This window comes from Miniopterus natalensis, chromosome 4 (genome assembly GCF_054644295.1).
Source record: "Miniopterus natalensis isolate mMinNat1 chromosome 4, mMinNat1.hap1, whole genome shotgun sequence".
NCBI lineage: Eukaryota > Metazoa > Chordata > Mammalia > Chiroptera > Miniopteridae > Miniopterus > Miniopterus natalensis.
Window position 1 is genome coordinate 53,200,020 of NC_142084.1, and position 20,135 is coordinate 53,220,154.

The window sequence follows — 20,135 nt, forward strand, 5'->3', positions numbered from 1 at the left end:
GAAGCAAAGATTATATTTTGATTACTTGTGGTAAGAATTCAAATTGAGACAACAGGCATTCGAATGTATTTTGCCTTATTTAAGCGATACTATTTCTGAATCTGTCAATTTTCTAAGAAAGAAAAATAAAACTTTTACCATATACATATTATTTTTCAGATCATACTGGAAAGTGTCCACTTTTTAAAAATTTCCAATTTTCTCTAAGACATGAAAAAATTAGGAACATGTATATAAAAAAGGACATTGTTTATAATGGTATATATGCCAAACACACCGGAAATAACAGTCTGACTCTTTCAAAAGGTTAAAGTTACTGGATTAACTTAAAATATACCTCAAAAATTAGTAAGTTAAATTACATTCAGCTAACAAAGCAATCTGTATTTACTAAAAATATGCTATTTGCCTCAGTTCAAACATGCTTTATATCTCAATTAGGTTTCAAATTAACCACCCGCAACCTATATCTTTCTAATTTCATCCTTTATATTGTTATTGTGTGTTCTTACCAGAACTCAAATTAGATTATTTCATCCCCTTGCTTAAAAACCTTTAGATGTCCCTTAGTAATCATGTCTTTGCCACTACTCACCTGTCTTTTGCTTCTCACATAAGTCAAAAGTCAAGCCCAACTGCATTCCCATTTCTTCCTTACTTATTCACACACATCATTGGGAAAATTTTGCCCTGTCAACAAGGAACATCTCCCAGTACACCATCTTCTGGCTAATTCTTATTTGCACTATAGCAAAATAAGGTGCAGACTATGTTCTTATTTTAATTATGTGTATCTTTCCAAATAAGCATTTAAGAAGACTATGTCACTAGCATGGTTGCACTTGTAAGCATGAAAATATGGCCATATCACAATTATTATATGGTCTCTAGTCTACTTCAAAACGACAGTTTCACGTTTATTAATATCAGTCAAATGGAATTCAAACTGAATTTCATTCTTAGTTTTAACTCAAGTGAACAATGTTCTTAATCCTCCAAAACTCTTTTTATAAATATTTTGGTATTGGTCTATTTCTTGGACTAGACATTATGGTCCAGTCTTCTCAATAATTAATTCATTTGCTACCATTACACAATAGGCCCAGGAAAGGTTCATCTTCAGCTAAGATGTTATTACTGCAGAAGAGCTTAGTGAATGCCTGAGTTCTCAAGCCCTGGTAGGTCTGTTTGCTGTGGAAAGGCATTTTTTCCAATGTTTCTGGGCACACTGACAACAAACAGGGGAGAGCTCCCCTTCTTTAATAAATTTTGACTGACAGTTCTCTTGTGCTGAGTGTGGTCATATGGTGCCTAGTCCTGGCTGGCTCTGTCTGAAATAATAGACCGTGTGGTTTGAAAGCCTAAGTTAAATGTTCTGCCATTTTATTATTGGCAAGAGACAGAATTTAAATGAAACGTCAATCAGGTTTCTATGTTTTCCTCTGCAGCTGCAAGCTTCAGCTAAAAATTCTCTACCCTAACTACATCATCTAGATTTTTGTGAATCGTATAATCTAAATTCAAACATTTCAATTTGCTCCAATATTTTAGGGTCCCTGATGTATAAAAAAGCTGTGGTGGCAAGTGTCACTTCTAATTCATATAAATGATATGAACTCCCTCAACAGATCTCTCTTTTCAGTTTCTATAAAATAATACCCAATTCCTAAAAGCTTATTGTTTATTAAGAAGATATATATTTGCCCTGTCCAGTGTGGCTCAGTTGGTTGGAGCACTGTCCCATACATCAAAAGGTCACGGTTTCAATTCCTGGTGAGGGCACATACCTAGGTTTTGGGTTGGGTCCCCGATTGGGGTAGGTGTGAGAGGCAACCAATCGATGTCTCTCCCTCTCTCTTTCTCTCTTCCTTCCTCTCTAAAAACCAATAAACATATCCTCAGCTGAAGATTTTTTAAAAAAAGATACATATTTTATTCTCACATTTTTCTATTATTGGTTCTAGTATCTAAGTTTTCTAGATGAATAATAGATGCTAATACAGTAGAGGCCAATGGATTTTTTAAATTCAACCACATTAGCTCTCTGCAATTAACATACAATTAACTTGTTTTTTGTTGTTTCTCAAAAGATTTTTTAAATTTTCAATTATAGTTCACATTCAATATTATTTTGTATTAGTTTCAGGTGTACAGCATAATGATTAGACATTCAAACGCTTTACAAAGTGGTCTCTTCAATATTTCCAGCACCCACCCAGCGCCACATATAGTTACTACAATATTATTGACTATATTCCTTATTCTGTACTTCATAGACATGTGCACATCTTAGAGCAATTTCAACATATAGAATATGCTTTTTTGCTTTCACATATTGGAAAAAAATGTTGAAATCTTTTGTGCAAATTACTGAGTTCTCTTTCTCATGAATTCTTCCCGCCAGGCGCAAGGAACCATCTTCCCAGCTCCCAATTTCAATCCCATAATGGATGCCCAGATGCTAGGGGGAGCGCTCCAAGGATTTGGTAAACCTGATTATTTCTATCATCTTTTAATAATTTTTTTTGCTTGTTTTAAGACTGTAATATGGGTATAAATAGCTGTTGGCTAACAGAAGACAGATTTTTTTTTTTTTTTAAAGCTGGGTAGAAGTAGGATAAAAAGAAAATATTAGCCTAGGACAATAATCGTGAAAGGGTTTGCCTCTCTCAATTGCAAATCTGATCTTGACATGTTTTTGCCTTAAATCCTGAGATGTCTCATCATTAACTACTAAATGAAATCCCAAGCCCCCAAAAAACCTTAATCTGGAATAAAACATCCTTCTTTGCCCTTGTTTGCTTTCTGGCCTGTTTCTTTTGCTACTTCCACTTCCAGCTAAATCAAACTTCCTGCTATCCCCCCAAATTGATGTGCTTTTTCCGCAGCTCTGCAAACTGGCCCAACAATCCCCCTCCCTGGAGTGCTGTTTTCTTCTTAAATTTAATTTACATGCAAATTCTCTTCCTTCAAGATCTCCTCAAATGAGTCTTCCTCTTCAAATCCTTCACTGGGAATTCCAAACACAAGCAAATAAGCTGAAGCCTGGGCACCCTGCTTCCGCACTCCTTTGTCACTGATCTCATTGTACTTGTCTCTCTCGTCTCCCTTGGGTCCCTGAGCTCCCAGAGCATTGAGTCTGGTGTGTGGGTGTTTAATAGATGGATGGTCGATGAGTGAAACTAGAACTGAGAAAAGGGATATATAAAGAAGGGAGGAAAATTGTTGGGTTCTTTTAAGAAAGGTTTAATCTTTAAGATATGATATGGTGCTGTTAAATATCCATATATTTTCGTTAATAGCTATTTTAAGAAGACTTCTGGTGAGCACGAAGATAAACATTGGCAACATAAAGAAAACGTTTGCATAAAACATGCAAAGCCTTTCATGAGAAAGCAGTCTCTTAACTTTAAAGACAAGGTCACCTTCATGAGAACTTGATTCACTTTGTGTTTTACTCACTAGCAGAACCCCACAGGAAAACAATAAAGGACTTTAAATGTGCTTTCTAAAGTCAACTTTAGGAGTTTGCAATGCTGTCATGTCTTTTAAAATATCAACAGTCACTAGAAAAAAAAATAGATAAGATAAAAAATTACAGATTAACTTTTTATTCAGGAGAGTAATTTTTGCTTTAAAACTGTAGATCAGAGCAATCTGCTCATTGAATAAAATTTTCTTTGCTCCAGTTTCAATTTTCCTGCCACTGTAACTTTAGGGACAGAATATGGATTCAGTTTGATGATTGCAACTTTTTGTTTGTCAGTGTTTTAGGCTGAAGAAATTGAGGGGGTTTTAGTTTTGATTGTAGTGTTTAGTCTAGCATGCCAGAGCACAAAGACAGCTCAAAATGCTTTAAGTTTATCCAGCCTAATGACCCTGGAAAGGAGCAACTGAAAAAGACAATTACTAATGTCTTACTTGGTGACTATGATGTTTTTCCAACTTTATTGAGATATAACTAACACATAACATTATGTCCAGTTAAGATGCACAATGTGATGATTTGATATACTTATATATCGCAAAATGATTAACACAATAAAAGTTAACACATCCTTCACCTGTCATAATTATCATTTTTGTTGTTGTTATGGTGAGACATTTAGATTTACTCTCATAGCAACTTTCAAGTATGCAGTGCAGTACTGCTAACTAAAGTCATGCTGTACATTAGATCTCTATAACTCATTCCCCTGATAACTGGAAGTTTGTACCCTTTGACCAGCATCTCCCATTTCCCCCACCTTAGTACCTGAATGTTTCTGTGAGTTCAGCTTTTTCAGATTCTACATATAAGTGATATTATTTGGTATTTGTCTTACTCTGACTCATTTCACTTCGCATAATGCCTTCAAGATTCATCCATGTTGCACAAATGGCAGGATATCTTCTTTTTTATGACTGAATAATACCTCACTGTGTGTGTGTATACATATGCATATATCACATTTTCTTTATTCATTTCTCTGGTTTTGAACACCTAAGTGATTTCCATATCTTGGCTAATGTGAATATTGCTACAATGAGCATGGGGGTACAATATCTGTACCAGAGAGTGATTTCATTTTATTTAGATAAATACCCAGAAGTAGGATTGCTCTATCACACAGAAGTTCTAATTTTAATTTTTAAAGAAACCTTTATACTGTTTTTCATAGTGGCTGTACCAATTGACATTCCCATCAACAGTACACAAGGATTCCCTTTTCACATCTCTCATCTTTTTAATAATAGCTATTCTAACAAGTGTGAGGTGATATCTTGTGCTTTTTGATTTGCATTTCCTGGATTGATGCTGAGCACCTTTTCACGTACTTCTTGGCCATTTGTGTGTCTTCTTTGGAAAAATGTCTATTTAGGCCCTTCACCTATTTTTAATTATTTGTGTTTTGCTACTGAGTTGCCTTATATATTTTAGATATTAACTCACCAGATATATGATTTGCAAATATCTTCTTCCATTTTACTGATTATTGAAATAATAGAAAAAAAAAGAGAAAACTTATTGATCTGTGCATGAAGCTGTCCAGAATATGCTAAAGTAATACACATGTTAGAAAGCTATGGAAGAGCAGACAAATATGTGAGTTCATGAGATGATAACTGGAAATGATGATAAAAAGTACATGGTCATCTTTCTTTTGAAAGTAGTGCTGGCTGGCCTGCATGTTTCAAAAGATGATACAGCACAAAAACTGTTAAACCTTCAGTGAGACAAGCCCGCAGATCAGAAAGCTGCAGAAGATATCTCCTTAAATAGTCTTTAAAAACACCTCCTAAGTTTTATACAGGAAAAGCATACGTGGAAGAGAGGATTTTCAATGCTGATGAGACTATTTTACAAGGACACTGACGAACAAATATATATAACATAATTGGCATTTCTGCTAACAAAAATGCTGTAACCACAAGGTCATAGAAACCTAACACACTATTTCCCCCAGGAGCAATAAATAGTCCAGCATTTACTAACTCAATGCTCATGGTGACATTGCAGAAAACTACCACAAATAACAAGAATCAACTGTACATCATAAAAATCTATAAATTGCTATGGTTCATTATACCAGGATTTCCTGTTAAAGCAGAAAATGAGAATTATCTAGAAATTTTTGTCCTAATGTAATTAGGCAAGAAAGAGGAAAAACATGATTCTAAAGAAGAAGTAGCTATTACTTACAAAGAATATTATATATACATATAATCTCAAAATCCAAGGTAATCAACTAAAAAGTTATTAAAAATTATGAGTTTAGCCCAGCCAGCACAGCTCAGTGGTTGCACATCAACCTATGATTCAGGAGATCTAGGTTCAATTCCTGGTGGGCTTACTCCCCAGCAGGGGGCATGCAGGAGGCAGCCAATACATGACTCTCTCATCATTCATGTTCTTATCTCTCTCTCCCTCTCCCTTTCTCTCTCTGAAATCAATAAAAGTATATTTTTAAAAAATTATGAGTTTAATATTTTTTCTGAATATAAGGTAAACATAAAATTCAGTTTCATGTTTTAATTTAAGCAATTATGTGTTTAGAAACAAAATGAAATAACTTGAAATATCAATAGAAAGGCAAAAATAAATAATTTTAACAAAATGAAGTTTCTTGTCACTTGCAAAAATTCTATAAATATTTACTAAGCCTTGTAGGGGGAAAAAAAAAAAATTTGGCAGATACATCATGTTAGGGACAGAAAGACAACTCTTCTGAATTGATTCCTAAGTTTATAGTTATTTTAATTAAAAAAATTTAATAAAATTCTTCTGAAATATCTCTGGAAGGATAAATGAGCAAGAACTAGTATGAACACTTTGAAAAATAAAAAGTAATTCAGAGAGGTAGGTTGTGGGTAATCTCAACAGGGCAACAACAAAAAAATTGATATTTACATAAGCATGATGATAGTAGAAATAACAATGGATAAAACTGAAAATTCTTCTATTTATATTTTAAAATGTTAATTTTGGAATGTCCATTATGCATCTAACAGACTCCTCTAGAACTACATAAGTTCTACGTGAACTACATGAGTCCAGGGCTTTAACCAGACTAGCCCCCTGGTAGCATGTTGCTTTATGTCACTTCACTGGAGACTGCCTTTTTTCTCACAAATCATCAAGTTCAGTCTTTGGAGTTTATTCTATTCCCTTCCTCCGTTTTATGGCTTTCAGGCCATTTCCCTCACCTACATAAAACACCTCACTCCTCATTTTGTTTCTCATTGGCACAGTCAGTACCTGACTCACAGCTTTCCTATAAGCCTAAGGCCATCCAGGATGGCTTTCATTTCCAAAAATATGATCTGCTTCACATCCTAGCCTTTCAATTCATTTTTTTCCTCATCTCCATTAAATATCTCCTTTTGTCAAAGAAAGGTTGTACCACAAAGAATTGAACAGGCAAGGAAGAATTTATTCAAGTTTACTGCAGTAGGGGGTCAAGATTTTTTCAACTGAGGAGAGAGACTGAACTCAAGTTCTACAAAATAAATCAGATGAGAGTTTTTAAGCCTGGGGTGAGCTAGGTGAAATTTACTGGAGGACAGTAGGGATTGGGGCATTGGTCAATGTGATTAGGCCATCTGTATTTGTTAATTGGTACTTATGGAAGTTAGGTTTCTACCCTCCAACAGAGACTGGGAGATAGGGACTCTACCATTCTTGATGATTTTTTTTTTAATCTTCATCTGAGGATAAGTTTTTATTGATTTTTAGATGGAAAGAGAAGGAGAGAAACATCAGTGTGAGAGAGAAACATTGATCAGTTGCCTCCTGTACGTGCCCCAACTGGGGATCAAACCCACAACCTAAGTATGTGCCCTGGCTGGGACTCAAACCCACAGTCTTTTGGTGCACAGGATGATGCTCCAACCAACTGAGCCATCCACCCAGGGCATGATATTATATTTTAAAGGGATGGGTCCCAACTCCTTGAGAAAGACATTTGCAGGCTGTAAAACTGGCAAGTGACTGGGAGAAGATTTACACCTTAAAAGGATAAAGAATTTACAATTCCAAGTTTTCCAAACTAAATGCTCTCAGAAAATGGAGATCAAGGGCCTATAGTTAGGAAGAAAACTGTCTAAATTTTAGTCAAGCTAAAGGAAAGTTAGTCAAGCTATAGGAAAATGTTAAGGCCTCCTGGATCACTCTACTATGACTATAATTACAGGTAAATTTAACTAACCTAGTTGTGCATTCAGGTGTGATATCAGTTCAATGAGCTGGTATACAAGGACTAGAGGCCTCAGAGCCCAGAAGCAAAGCCTTTGTTATGCAAATCATGAGAGGTTCACACCATCCCTCAGAAGGGTGCACACCCCTTGTATAATTTCCTCCTCAATTCCTATTTCTTTCTCTAGAGGTTCTTTTTGTCTTAAACTGTGTTCATTATAAGTCATATCTCTCCAACTGTAAAATGAGAAGATATTGTGCCCATGCAGGGAAGCCTTTTTTGGCAGGGTAGGAGAGGTGTTTAAAGAAAGACTGTATTTTACTTCTCTGTATTTTTACTGGATCTTTTTTAAAAAAAATGTTTTTATTGATTTCAGAGAGAGAAAGGGAGAGAGAGATAGAAACATCAATGGTAAGAGTCATTGACTGGCTGCCTCCTGCATGCCCCCTACTGGGGATCAAGGGCATGTGCCCTGACCTGAAATAGAACAGTGATTGCCTGGTTTATAGGTCGATGCTCAACCACTGAGTCATGTCAGCTGGGCTGGGTCTTTTTTAAGGGATAAATTGTAGTAAAAGCACCAAAATAAGAAATAGGAAGAACCGTGGCTTCATCAAGTGTTCCTCTGGGATCTCCCATCTTACTTAGAATTGCTCACTGCTTTAAAGTACCATCAGGGATAAAGCTCGCACTTTGGTTTTAATCCTTAGATAATGGATTCTTCTTAACTCCAGAGTAGCGACTTTACTAATCTTCAATTATTGTTCTTTCCCAGGCTGTGACAAAGACATGCTGATCGACATTCTAACTCAACGCTGCAACGCACAGAGGCTGATGATTGCAGAGGCATACCAGGGCATGTATGGCCGGGTAAGGTCTCTCCGTCCCGACCAACGTAACTTTAGGGCAAATGCCTGAAAGAAAAGGTACTCTTCTTTTCAGCCTCACAGATGACAAAGATTTCAGAAGGCACTGTGTGTCAGAAACAGTCCCTATGTCTAACATGCTTCCAGGAATACAAGAAAGAAATATCATCAAATGTACCTACGTGTGAGCTATGTTCACACTCACAGTGACTCCACCAGTCTGTTCTCAAAAATCATTCAGCTTCAAAAAGTGAAAGTTCTGCCAGCCTTATACTCCTGGTTGGTCCAATTAGGCTAAAAAATGTCGCACTGGGAATACCCGTGTCAAGCTTTAGGGAAGGAACAGAAAGAACTAATAATGATCACTAGGTCAAAAAGTAAGATCTTTTCCTGCAATTCTCCACAGGTCCTCACCTAACTCTTAACCAAAGTGAATTATCTCCTAGCTTTTCCTTTAACAGCATGCAGTTATAGAGACCATTAAAAAAGAATGGCAGTTAAAAATAGTTTAAGGCAATCAAACTCTCCATAGTGTTTTAAAGTAATCACATTCTAATTTCAAGCAAGTACCATTAAAGATTCCTTTCTTGTGTTATGCATTTAAACCACAGATTCGGAACAAAAACTCTTCAGGCCAAAAGGGCCTGAAATATCAATGACTTTGTTAACTGATCATTATCAATGAAGCTCTATCATAAAACTCTTCTGTATAGAGTTAGCCCATGTAAGTTTACCTCATCTTGAAACCTCAGTCTTTGAGCAACTATAACACATGAAATAAAGGACAGCCTTCTGTTTCAGAATGAATTAATAATCCAAAAAGCGATGACTACTAGTGAAATTAGTTGAATTAGGCCATAGAAGGAAACCAGTTATGTTGTTTTTTGTTGTTGTTTTTAATCCAGGTAAAACTATTACCTTAACTTATGTTCATATGACACCAGTGCTAGTTTTCTTTTGAAAGAAAATGTAAAAAACTATAAAAGTTGAAGCATTAGTAATCTAATATTGTTTTAATATGCATACTGTTAGAAGATAGGCCACTTTTCAGTAATTTTTTTTAACCAAGAGACTTACATACATCTTTGCTTTTTATACATTAGGTACATTTAGGTTAAAGCACTACTTTATCAGTCTCTACAATATTACACTGCAAGAGATTAAAGCAATTAAGAAATGAGGTACCTACACTTAAGGAATGTGATATCCATTAAACAATTTATACTTAGTGGGGCACTTGCACTGTATACCAAAGGTCTCAACGTTTAACACTCACTTTTGCTAAACAATCCATACCGTGTGGAAAAGCAAGGTTCCTGCACTAAATGACATCAACTGGAAGGTAGGAACTCATGTTGGCCCCTTTCCTGTGAAAGACGCTTCTCATAAAATCAGTTATCAAGTCCTGTAAATTACTTTTCTTCTCCCATGTCTCTCTTTTTCCCTCATTTACACAGCCTTGATTCAGGCCTTCGCCATTTGGGGCCCAGACTAATGGTGAAACTCCTAGCTGGTAGCTGCTATTCCAAGTTCTTTCCCACTCTGGTCTATCCACACTGTAGCCAGAATGGTTCCAAATCTAAATTTATACTTTCCTACTTTAATCCCAGAATGTTTACCTGGTTTCTCACTAACAAATATCCTTACGTCCATGGAATAAACCCAAATGCCTGCCCAGGGCATACAAAGCCTTGCTCGCTTTGCTTCTGCTCTCCATCTTCAGCCCTCTCCCTTTCCTTCATACCTCAACTGCAGCCCACAGGAACGACTTGTAGTTCTACAAACTAACCATTCCCACGCCCTACCCTTTAGTCATGGTGTTTCATCTATCTTCAATGGCCTGGTTCTCCACTCCACACGCTGCACACCCACTCATCTTCCCAGACACTGGACACTTTTCCTGACACCACTACTCCCCAGAGTGGAACAGGCTAGTTCTGCTACTGCATCCTTTACGTAACTTCCCCTTAGCACCCAATGACACACTAGTGAGCTTTTTATATATCTGTTTCCCTGTATCAGAGTCTAAACCCTTGAAAGCTAGAATGCATCTTGTTCATTCCTGGAGTTCAGCAAGAATGTCTGTGTCACATACCAAGATTAATTAATGTTTGTTGAATGACAATGTGAAGGCATAGCTAATTTCACCTCCTCCTTCCTAGAACACACAATAAGGTTTGGGCTGCTCCTGAACACCCTCTGCTCTGGGCTAAGGGCTTCCTGCTGGGCTCCCAGAGTTCCCGTGCTTTATGCCACGGTGACCTTGCCATACCGAGTTGTATGGGTTTCCTGTTATCCTCACTGACTAGACTGCAATCTCCTGGAAAATCAGGGACTGGGTTATTTGTTGCAGAGCTCAGCCCAGGGTGTGACATAGAAGCAGCACTTTACTTATAGAATAAGGAAACCTCAGGAATTATATTCTGCCTATGTACTTTTTTCTTTAGAAAAAGGAAAACATCCATTTTATAGTTAAAATGAACATTCATAAATTGCTTAAATTTCTCTTTTCCCTCATTCTCTGCTCCACCTGCTCCCAGGTTAATCTGTCTGACCTTCAGTCAGGGCTTCCTGACCTCCCCTGCTGCTCATTCACAGAATCCTTTCTTCCCTTTCACCAAGATGTATCTTCTGCTATCTTTCTCTTTCTGTGGCAACAGTTTATAGATTTCCTGTATCTTAATCACTGATATTTTTATTTTTTATTAACATGGATAATCAAGATTTGACAGAATTATTTTCTTAGCTGCTGAGTAAAGTGCAATCCTAGGCCTGCTCCTTAAATACTCATGATTTGATATTTAACATCAGTGAAGAGCTGCTGAATTCCATCAACAGCTTTGCCTCATCCAAAGCAGAAACTGATCCCTAGACTCCAATGCAAAGCCCTGTGGAATGCCTCTGACTGACATATTCGTCAATATCATTAATGAGGTGACTCTGATCTTCCACACCAAAGGAAGTGCTATCCTATTGACAGTGCAGTGAGATGGGGGAACAGTGAATGCTCTGAAGCTGGGGAGAGGGACCATCCATACCTGATAAGTTTGGCCGGCAATGATTCCTGAAGGAGTTTAAATTCAGCACTGAAGCAATTTGTTTTCCCAGTTTTCATTTAACACAGGGATGATCTGCTCTGAAATATCCTGGCACCTAGAATGCATTAACCCCTTGGTGCTGGTTATGTAATTTAGTGCAGATGCTGACTTGCCCCACATGACACAACATGAGAACTTGCAGCAAGGTTATCTGACTCTTAATCAAATCTACCAAAGCTTCTCAATAATGCCTGTTGTTCTCAACTGAATAAACACCAGACTAAAAAGGGCAGATATCTACACTGCTAATTCCCTCACATCCTTCAAGGTTTTGCTCACTGTCAGCTACTCAAGAGGGCCTAATTGGATTCCCCCATTTAAAACTGTCACCCACCCCAAAGCCTATGCCAGTGCTCTACATCTCTTTCACCTGCTGTTTTGCTTTTCTCTATAATACTTAATGCCTTCTAACATATTTATTTACATATTATAATTAATATTTAGTTTGCCACCTCCCTCTAAAACACAAGCCCAAGGGGAAGAACCTTTGTTTTGCTCACTAATGTGTCCCCAGCATTTACAACAGTGGCAGGCACATAATTAGCATTACAGACTGAATTGTGTCCCTCGATATTTGTATGTTGAAACCCTACCCCCAACGTGACTATCGATAGTGTCTTTAACGAGATGATTAAGGTTAAATGAGGTCATAAGAGTGAGACCCTAATCCAACAGAATAGGTGTCCTTATAAGAAGGGGAAAAGATACCAAGGGTACCTATACGAGGAAAGGCCACATGAGGATACAAGGCGGCCAGCTGTAAGCCAGGAATTGAGGTCTCACTAGAAACCACACTGTTGCTACCTTAACCTTGGATTTCTAGATTCTAGACTGTTAGGAAATAAATTTCTGTAGTAAATACCCAATTTGTGGAATTGTGTAATGGCAGCCCAACCAGATTAATACAGCTGTTAATCAATAATGAGCTGTGAATGCATGGAGTTCAAGTGCCCTCTTCAAATCCATCTTGTTCTCATAACTTTTTCCCCTATCACCTCTCATCTTTGTGGTTAAAAGCTAATCTTGAAGTATCAACACACCTAGGAAGTGCTGGCTAGAAAGCTAACTTACTTACTTCAGAGACCGAATTACCATGTCACTAGTACCAGTAATAGATACTGTTGTATCTTCTCTATCCTTGTTTTCAGTTTGGAAGTGATGGGGTAGATGTAGGTTTATCCTCAAAAGTTGAATTTTACTACTCTGTTTATCACAGGTCAATTTTATAATCATGGATTAAATAATTTAAAATGGTACAACTACCTTATCTTTCAAATATATCATGGGTTAAATATACGCCTTTGGGTGAAACTGGGAACGTAACCATCAAAAAAAAAAATTTATTTTTCAAAAAGGTTTTCTATAGAGTCAAAGTTTTGTAAGTGTAGTACTCCACCACCCCCCGTGAATGCTTGCTACATCCTGAACAATTCTTTCTCTTTGAAATAACACATACAATCTGCCAGGGAGGGAGGGAGGAACATGGAGATGAAGGGAGGGAGGCGGGTGGGAAGAAAGGAGGAAGAAAGAAAACTCGATACTGCTAAAGCCAGACCAAGAGCCTTCCAAATACTCTTTAAAGCAGTTCTATAAATTTACACTCCCACATGCAATATATAATGATTCCCATTTCCTTTAAATTCTCTCTCATAAAACATTTTAGGTTTTGACCTGTTTTATGGATGTAAATGAAATTTCACTGTGGTTTTAACTTGCATTTTCCCTAATGACATGTAATGTTGAGCACCTTTTCGTAAGTTTCTTTTACATTCTGGTTCCTACTTCTTTTAAGTCAACTCTTTATATTTTCTGTGCATTTTTTTGTTCAGCAGCTTGCAATTTATTTGTTAAATTGTATTTATTTATGTAATTTGGACATTAGTCGTGCCATGTGTACACAGACTGAACATATTTTCTTCAAGTATATGAATTCCTTTCACGCTATGTGGTCAACCTTGTATCAAGACATCTGAAGGGTATGAGACTTTAATATGTTTACAAGATAGCAAGTTACCCAGCCAAGATGATACTGGTGGAACCCAGGAGACCCCTGAATCAAAGACAAAAGACAGTTTACCATTCACAGTAATAGTGGTAGCCAGAGTGTCAAAATTTTGCACCAGTTCCCCAAGCCTCAATCCCTTGGATCAATGCAAAGATGACCAGATAACACCTGTACATGCAGTGGGTTGCAATGCAAAAGAAAAGCAGAGATTAGAAACTTGAATAACTTATAATGGGTAGAATGCATAGGGAGACATTATCGCTATCTTCAATGCCATTCACTATACAAATATCCTTGGAAAGGTAATCCAGAACAAAGGGCTGTCAGTGGCTCACTCTGCATAACACTCAGAAACATGAAAACTACAGAAAATTGGCTCCCAACAATATCACCCTTCATTTCTATGCTACTTTCACTCCTGCTTTCTTTTTTCTGAGTACACCAATCCCTAAGCCACTTCTATTATTCTGACCAACAAAAGCTGAGACTAAATCCCTCAATTTTTCTCACACGGCATTTAATTATCAAAAGTCTCCAAGAAGCATGCCGAGGTCAATTGGCAGTACTGATCCCAACAATGCCCCCATAGGAGCCTGGACCCAAAGAGCTAAACAAGTCCCATAAATCATCAGGGCCTATCTTAAAAAGCTGAGTGACTTTTTCTTTAAGTTTTAGAAACGACCTTTCCACTTGGTTTAAAGTTTTCATCTAGATAGAGCAGGATGTATTAGCAATGGCACAAACTTTACCTTGGCCTACAAAGAAGAAGTCCAGGGCAAGTCTATCATCCATAACAAGTTTAGCCAGTGAGCTGAGGCTGCCTCGAATACCTACTAGGGCCAAAGTGGTGTGATTAGACATTCCCTCCCCAGGGGCCAAGGTTGTTGTCCTTACTCTACCACTAGAAAACTGTCATTATTCTAGTATTTGTAACTGGTCAGAACTATGAGAAGAACCTTGATTTCTGCCCATAGAACAAAAATCATCCATTCTTGGTTCTGCACAGCTGTTACTGAGTTGAACAGCCACAGCAGCCCAGTGGATACCATCTAGTTACAGTGTGTCTGAACCATCAGTGAACCAGGTCAAGGCATTTAGGGCAACTGGTTGACATCTCCATTGATTCAGCAGCTTGTTTCAAGCCAAAGTGGGGGTTAAAGTCTTTCTACAAAAATAAATAATAGCTGCCATTTTTCAGGTAAAGCCAAGATGCTCCTGGGGACAGGCCAGCTGTTTTCTTCAATGTACCATGTCCATTTGACAAGTGAGGCTTGTTGATTTCTTCTCCCCTTGCTAGCCACTAAATCCCAGTTGTCCCATCAAAATGGGACTATTGGGCACAAGTGTCGCAAGCCTCCACTGATCAGGTATTTAGTTTCTGTAAGAGTTCAGTAGCAAAGCAATAGCTGCTTTTTCAAAAGTGATGTACCTGGAAGTTGTATGTATGAGGAAGGCAACAAGTTCACAGAGACTTTTAACAGAAAGTGATCACTGGGGTTATAGGGCCTTCCCATATGTGGCTATAGGTAGAAGCACTTCCCTAGATGTGGCTCTTTTCCTAACAAGAGCATCCCCTTTGGTACTTGTAGACTTCACAGCAGAAACAAATAAAACACAAAAACCAACTATGTTCAACAATGGCAGTTATTAGAATCATACAGTGAATCAGTCCAAGGGCCCCAATCACAAGCTCCTCTAGCGTCCCTTCTTTCACTGCAAACCTTGCCCACACCCATCATTTGAATTTGGGTATTTCCCAAATTCAACCACTGGCTCCACAGAGACTTGGTAGCTGTATCCAACAAATTCATAAAACTTGAGTCCTTCTAATCCTGAGTGTCCCCCCATATGGTCAGACAAGTACAAATGGCCTTTAGTCCACAGTGGGACAGGAAGGCCTTGGTCCAACCTCTAATTATTTCTCTCCTGAATGCAGCAGAGGTTGGCATAGAAGGAAGGAAAATACATAAGAGAGATGATCAGCACCAATAAGAAACATGTATTTTCTGGGTGTTAGCTGTACACATCTAAATCAAATGAATTTCAATGTTTTGGGCCTACACAAAGTCCTATATCAGGTGGCAAGTTCATTGTGGCAGACACCGTACGTTTCAGCTATGTATACTCTTGATTCAGTGGCCAGAGCCATGTTTCCTTCTGGACACAGCTATAGGGTTTGCACCAGTTGACTGATTTGGAGTTGGCTCACCCTTGGGAAGTTTCTAAAATAAACTCATCTTTGAAATGGACTCTGTGGCATTTGCCGCTCCATCTTCAAAATGACATCTCTTAAGTAATGCCTGGCATTAACATATAGACTAGGGGTACTTTTGAGGCATAATAATATAATAATAATAATAATAATAATAATAATAATAATATTGAATATTTTTTATTCTACTTTTTATACTCCCCCAAATAGTCATCATTTTGATGTTTTCTAGGTTTAATGATTCTTTAGTTTTATTTATAATTTTCAACTTCTTAGTTCATTTTTCATTTAATATCCAACTCCATGTTTCCGAGTTCAATGTCCTTTTTTCAAAGGACATTGAAGAATCAGGTCCTGCCCCCCCTCGAGAAATAACAAATAAATGTTAAATTATTTCAGTTTTGCCCTGGCCGGTGTGGCTCAATGATAGAGCTTTGGCCTGAGCACTGAAGGGTCTCGGGTTCAATTCCCAATCAAGGGCATGTATATGGGTTGCAGGTTCAATACCCAGCCCCACTTGGGGCACATGCAGGAAGCAACCAATCGATGTCTCTCTTGGACTCTGGCTCTCTCTCCCCCCACCTCCCCTTCCTCCTCCCTTCCTTCTTCTCTCTCTATCAATGGAAAAAATATCCTCGGGTCAGGATTAACCAAAAAAAAAAAAAAAATTTCAGTCTTTTCCTTAAGAATATCTTCATTGTTTTCTTCATTGTTGAATATTAGTTTGGCTGGCTATAGAATTCCAGGCTACATTCTAGTTATTTTTCCTTAGGTCTTTGAAAATATAATTTCAATTTTTTTTTTTTCCTGATCTCTTTTGATGATTTCATCCCTCCTCTCAGTAAGAGTTTTCCTTTCTGGGCTACCTTTTATTCTCTAGTTGCTTTTAAGGTATTTTCTTTATGTATTCTGCAATTTCAGTGTGTTAGTCAACAGGTTTGTGTACTTTTATCTCAATAGCTAAGGTTTCGCATAATATATAGTATTTGAATATACAGTATAGCATCTCTCTGGCATTATCTACATTCTCTCTTGCTATAAGTTCCATTCGCCAAAATTTTGTTCTTCCAAGTCCCTTAAACTTATTCTCATATCATCTATTTCTTGTCTCTGGGAAAATTTTTGTCGTTTATTTTCAGACAGTTCTACAATTTGCTAATTCCATATTTAGCTGCTTAGTAGCTACTCTTTAAATATATATGTTGTATTTTTTAATTTGTAGAAGTTTTTAATTTCTAGAATTTTGTTTGCTTCCATTTCAAGTCTGTTATTTTTTTCATAGTGTTCTTTCAGATTGTTATTGTATCAAATTCAATGGGTTTTGAATTCTGCTATTTGTAGAGTTCATCATCTATCCCTCTGGAAAACTGATTCTAAGTGCATACCATGTTTTTGCTGTGAGAACATTTAAAGTATAGCTTGCTTTCTTCGGTGAGGAGTTCTTTTTTTGGAGAGTCAGAGAATTTCCCTAGATTTATTTTGCATTTGCTTCTTCCTGATGTCCCAAAAGAATTGCCAGCTCACAACTAACTTTCATGATGGTTTCTCTTCATGGAGGTCTCATTCATATGAAAATCCAGGCCCAAGGGAGACAGATCTATTATTTTGAATTTTCACAGAAAATATTCTTCAATTCAAAACCCAGTCAATGAGAGATGAGCTTTCTACCCATCTTCTAATGCTGAATAGTAAGACAAGTAGGAATCCATGTACGAGGAGGGCTGAATTAAATTATTCAGAAATTTTCCACTGTGCAGTGAGTTGGTGCCCCTCACCCCCCCATGTTGTTTAGGGATCAACTGTATTTTTTCTCCTAGTTCACACTTTAAGGGTATAATCCTTTCAGGTTGCCAACCTCATATAAGAGTTTTCAAACTTAGTTTCCTGTGTTACACTGACCCCATAAATGTTCTCCAGTCCTCATACAGCATCTCACATTGGGCTTTGAAACCCAAAACAAAAAGTTCTCACACCAATCTCTACTTTCCTCAAGTCACCTGCAAGGTCATCGCCAAGGTCATCTCATTTGTTTAGCCTCTGGTTTTCATCTATCTCCTAGTTTTTACATCCAGGAGTTTCTCTTTCTTCTGCAATTGACTATACTTTTGAAGCAAAGTTTGTTATATTTTTTTGTTTTGGAGGGGGAGAGTTTTAGCTTTTATATACTGATTCTCCAACAGACCAAAGTATTATTATCAGCCAAAAATTAACAGTTCCAACTTCCACTGAAAAGTGAATCATTAAATAAACTGTGAAAACATCCCTAAAGTGAAGCTGTTCAAAAGAATATTCAGCTTGCACAAATGTTTCTATAATATAAAACTATGCAAGTATTTACACAATAAATATTGGGGTGGGTAGAATTAAGACAAATTCTAAGTTACACTTTATAAGGGCCAACATCACTGAGTGTTTAAACAGTAAGTATTATTTTGTATGATAATAGAAAAAGGTATATAAATTGAAAGCATATAAAACCATAGAACTCTTTCCCTGAACATATCCAGGCATGCAAAATGTTAGTCATACTTCTACTTCTTGCCCCTGGTTAAACAAAATTAAATAAAGGAAAGAGAAACAAGGAAGAAACTGCCATTTTACTTTTAGTTTAAATGGAGTGGTCAGAAGAGCTGCAACATGGGTAATCTGCAGTTTCATCAGCGCAATTAGAAAAAGCAAGTGCTCATTAGCTTAATGCAAGGCCAAGCTGTGATTCCCACAGAGTCCCTTTAAGGCAAGTCTTTGGCAACCAAGAAAGTACAGGCAGTCAGGCTGGGGAAAGTCACACTCCAAAGATTGCCTCTGCAAAGTTATTTATATAACTCCAAGTGAGAATTTAAGACTCTAATTAGAGAACCTATTTGAAGGCTCCTCTTTGAACTTGCAAAGTTTAGCTATTCAAATATATTATTCAATGTTTATCTTCCCAATTGAAAGTAAGATCTTCTCTTCTATGTCCTGACAATATCATACTGTTTTCACTGCTGTAGCTCTTAGTACTTTTTGCATTGCAGGAAAATAGTAATTTCTGTGCTTCTGCTCCCTCCACTAAATAAAACTTCCTATTTATCTTTGAATAGTCAAAATGATTTCAAATAAATAACGGCTGAATTACAAGTGGTCCTCATTCATTCATTTTGTACTGATTTTGTGAGTGCTTACTGTATAGCAGGCACAGTTCTGTGGGCCGTGAAAGAGCCAAGCATAAAACACACCGAAAGCCCGGCCATGATGAAGCTTACATTCTACCTGGGTGAAACAGATAAATGTGTAAATCAGTAAAGTGTCATATCAGAAGGTAATAAACACTGTGGAAAAAGAAGACGCCTGGTGAGAAATACAGGAAGTGTTGGGGGACTGGGTGTAATTTTTAGTGTGACCAAGGCAGGCTTCTTGAGGAAGGCAAAGAGGGACGAGCCATTTGAATATCTAGAGAAAGAACATTCAAGGAAGAGGGAAGGGCAAAAGCAAAGCAGGTCTGCTATTCCAGAATCAGTAAGAAGCCCGCTGTAGATGGAGCAGAGAAATCAGGAGCAAGGAGAAGAGCAGTAGGAGATAAGGGCAGAGAAGTGACCAAGAATATGTCAAGAATCTTGTGAAGCCTTCATCATAAGGACTTTGGCATTTGCATGGATGAAACTACCTGGCATGTTTGCTTTATCCTGAGATCTACTGCGCAACAATAGCTGTAGTTCATCCCGGAGTTTAGAATGGGAAAGGGCATTTCGAGCAGAGGAGTGGGATCACACTGTGAGATGCGTTGAGGGGAGACTGCAGGGTGCAAGGACAGAAGGGAGACTCATTTGGAGGCTACTATTTTATTATAGGAGAGTAGTTAATGCTACCACATTAATATAGGTGGTGGCCTGGACAAGGGTTGTAGCAATAAAAGTGGTAAGAAATCATCAGTTTCTGGATGTATTTGTAAATTAGAGACAATAAAATTTACCAACAATTGGGTGTTGTAAAAGTTGGGAGAAATATAATAAACTTCTGAGGTAGAGAGAGAAATTTTGAGACAGAGAAACAGAGAGAGTGGAGAGACAGGGATAATCTTGTATTAGTCATTTTTTATCTGCAGTAAATTACTTAACTTTGGGGGGGGGGGAGACATTTTTGAGTGCCTAATATATGCCAGAAAATATTTAAGAATTTCACCTAAGTATTTTTATACTGAGATCAAAGCTCTGAGGTAGGTGCTGTGATTATTTTCACTTTACAGATATGAAAGCAGACACAAAGAGGTTAAATAACCCAAGTAGGTTACTAAGTGGGAAC

At 37.5% G+C, this 20,135-nt stretch overlaps 1 protein-coding gene across 1 annotated transcript in view; it reads left to right on the plus strand.

Moving 5' to 3' along the window:
* Nucleotides 1-2,386: 2,386 nt before the first annotated feature.
* ANXA10 (annexin A10) overlaps nucleotides 2,387-20,135 on the plus strand; it is a 39,189-nt gene continuing 21,440 nt past the window's right edge. The window contains exons 1-2 of the mRNA XM_016200265.2: nucleotides 2,387-2,486; nucleotides 8,452-8,546. Of these exons, the coding sequence (XP_016055751.2) occupies nucleotides 2,387-2,486; nucleotides 8,452-8,546 (195 nt within the window). The remainder of the gene's footprint in view (nucleotides 2,487-8,451; nucleotides 8,547-20,135) is intronic.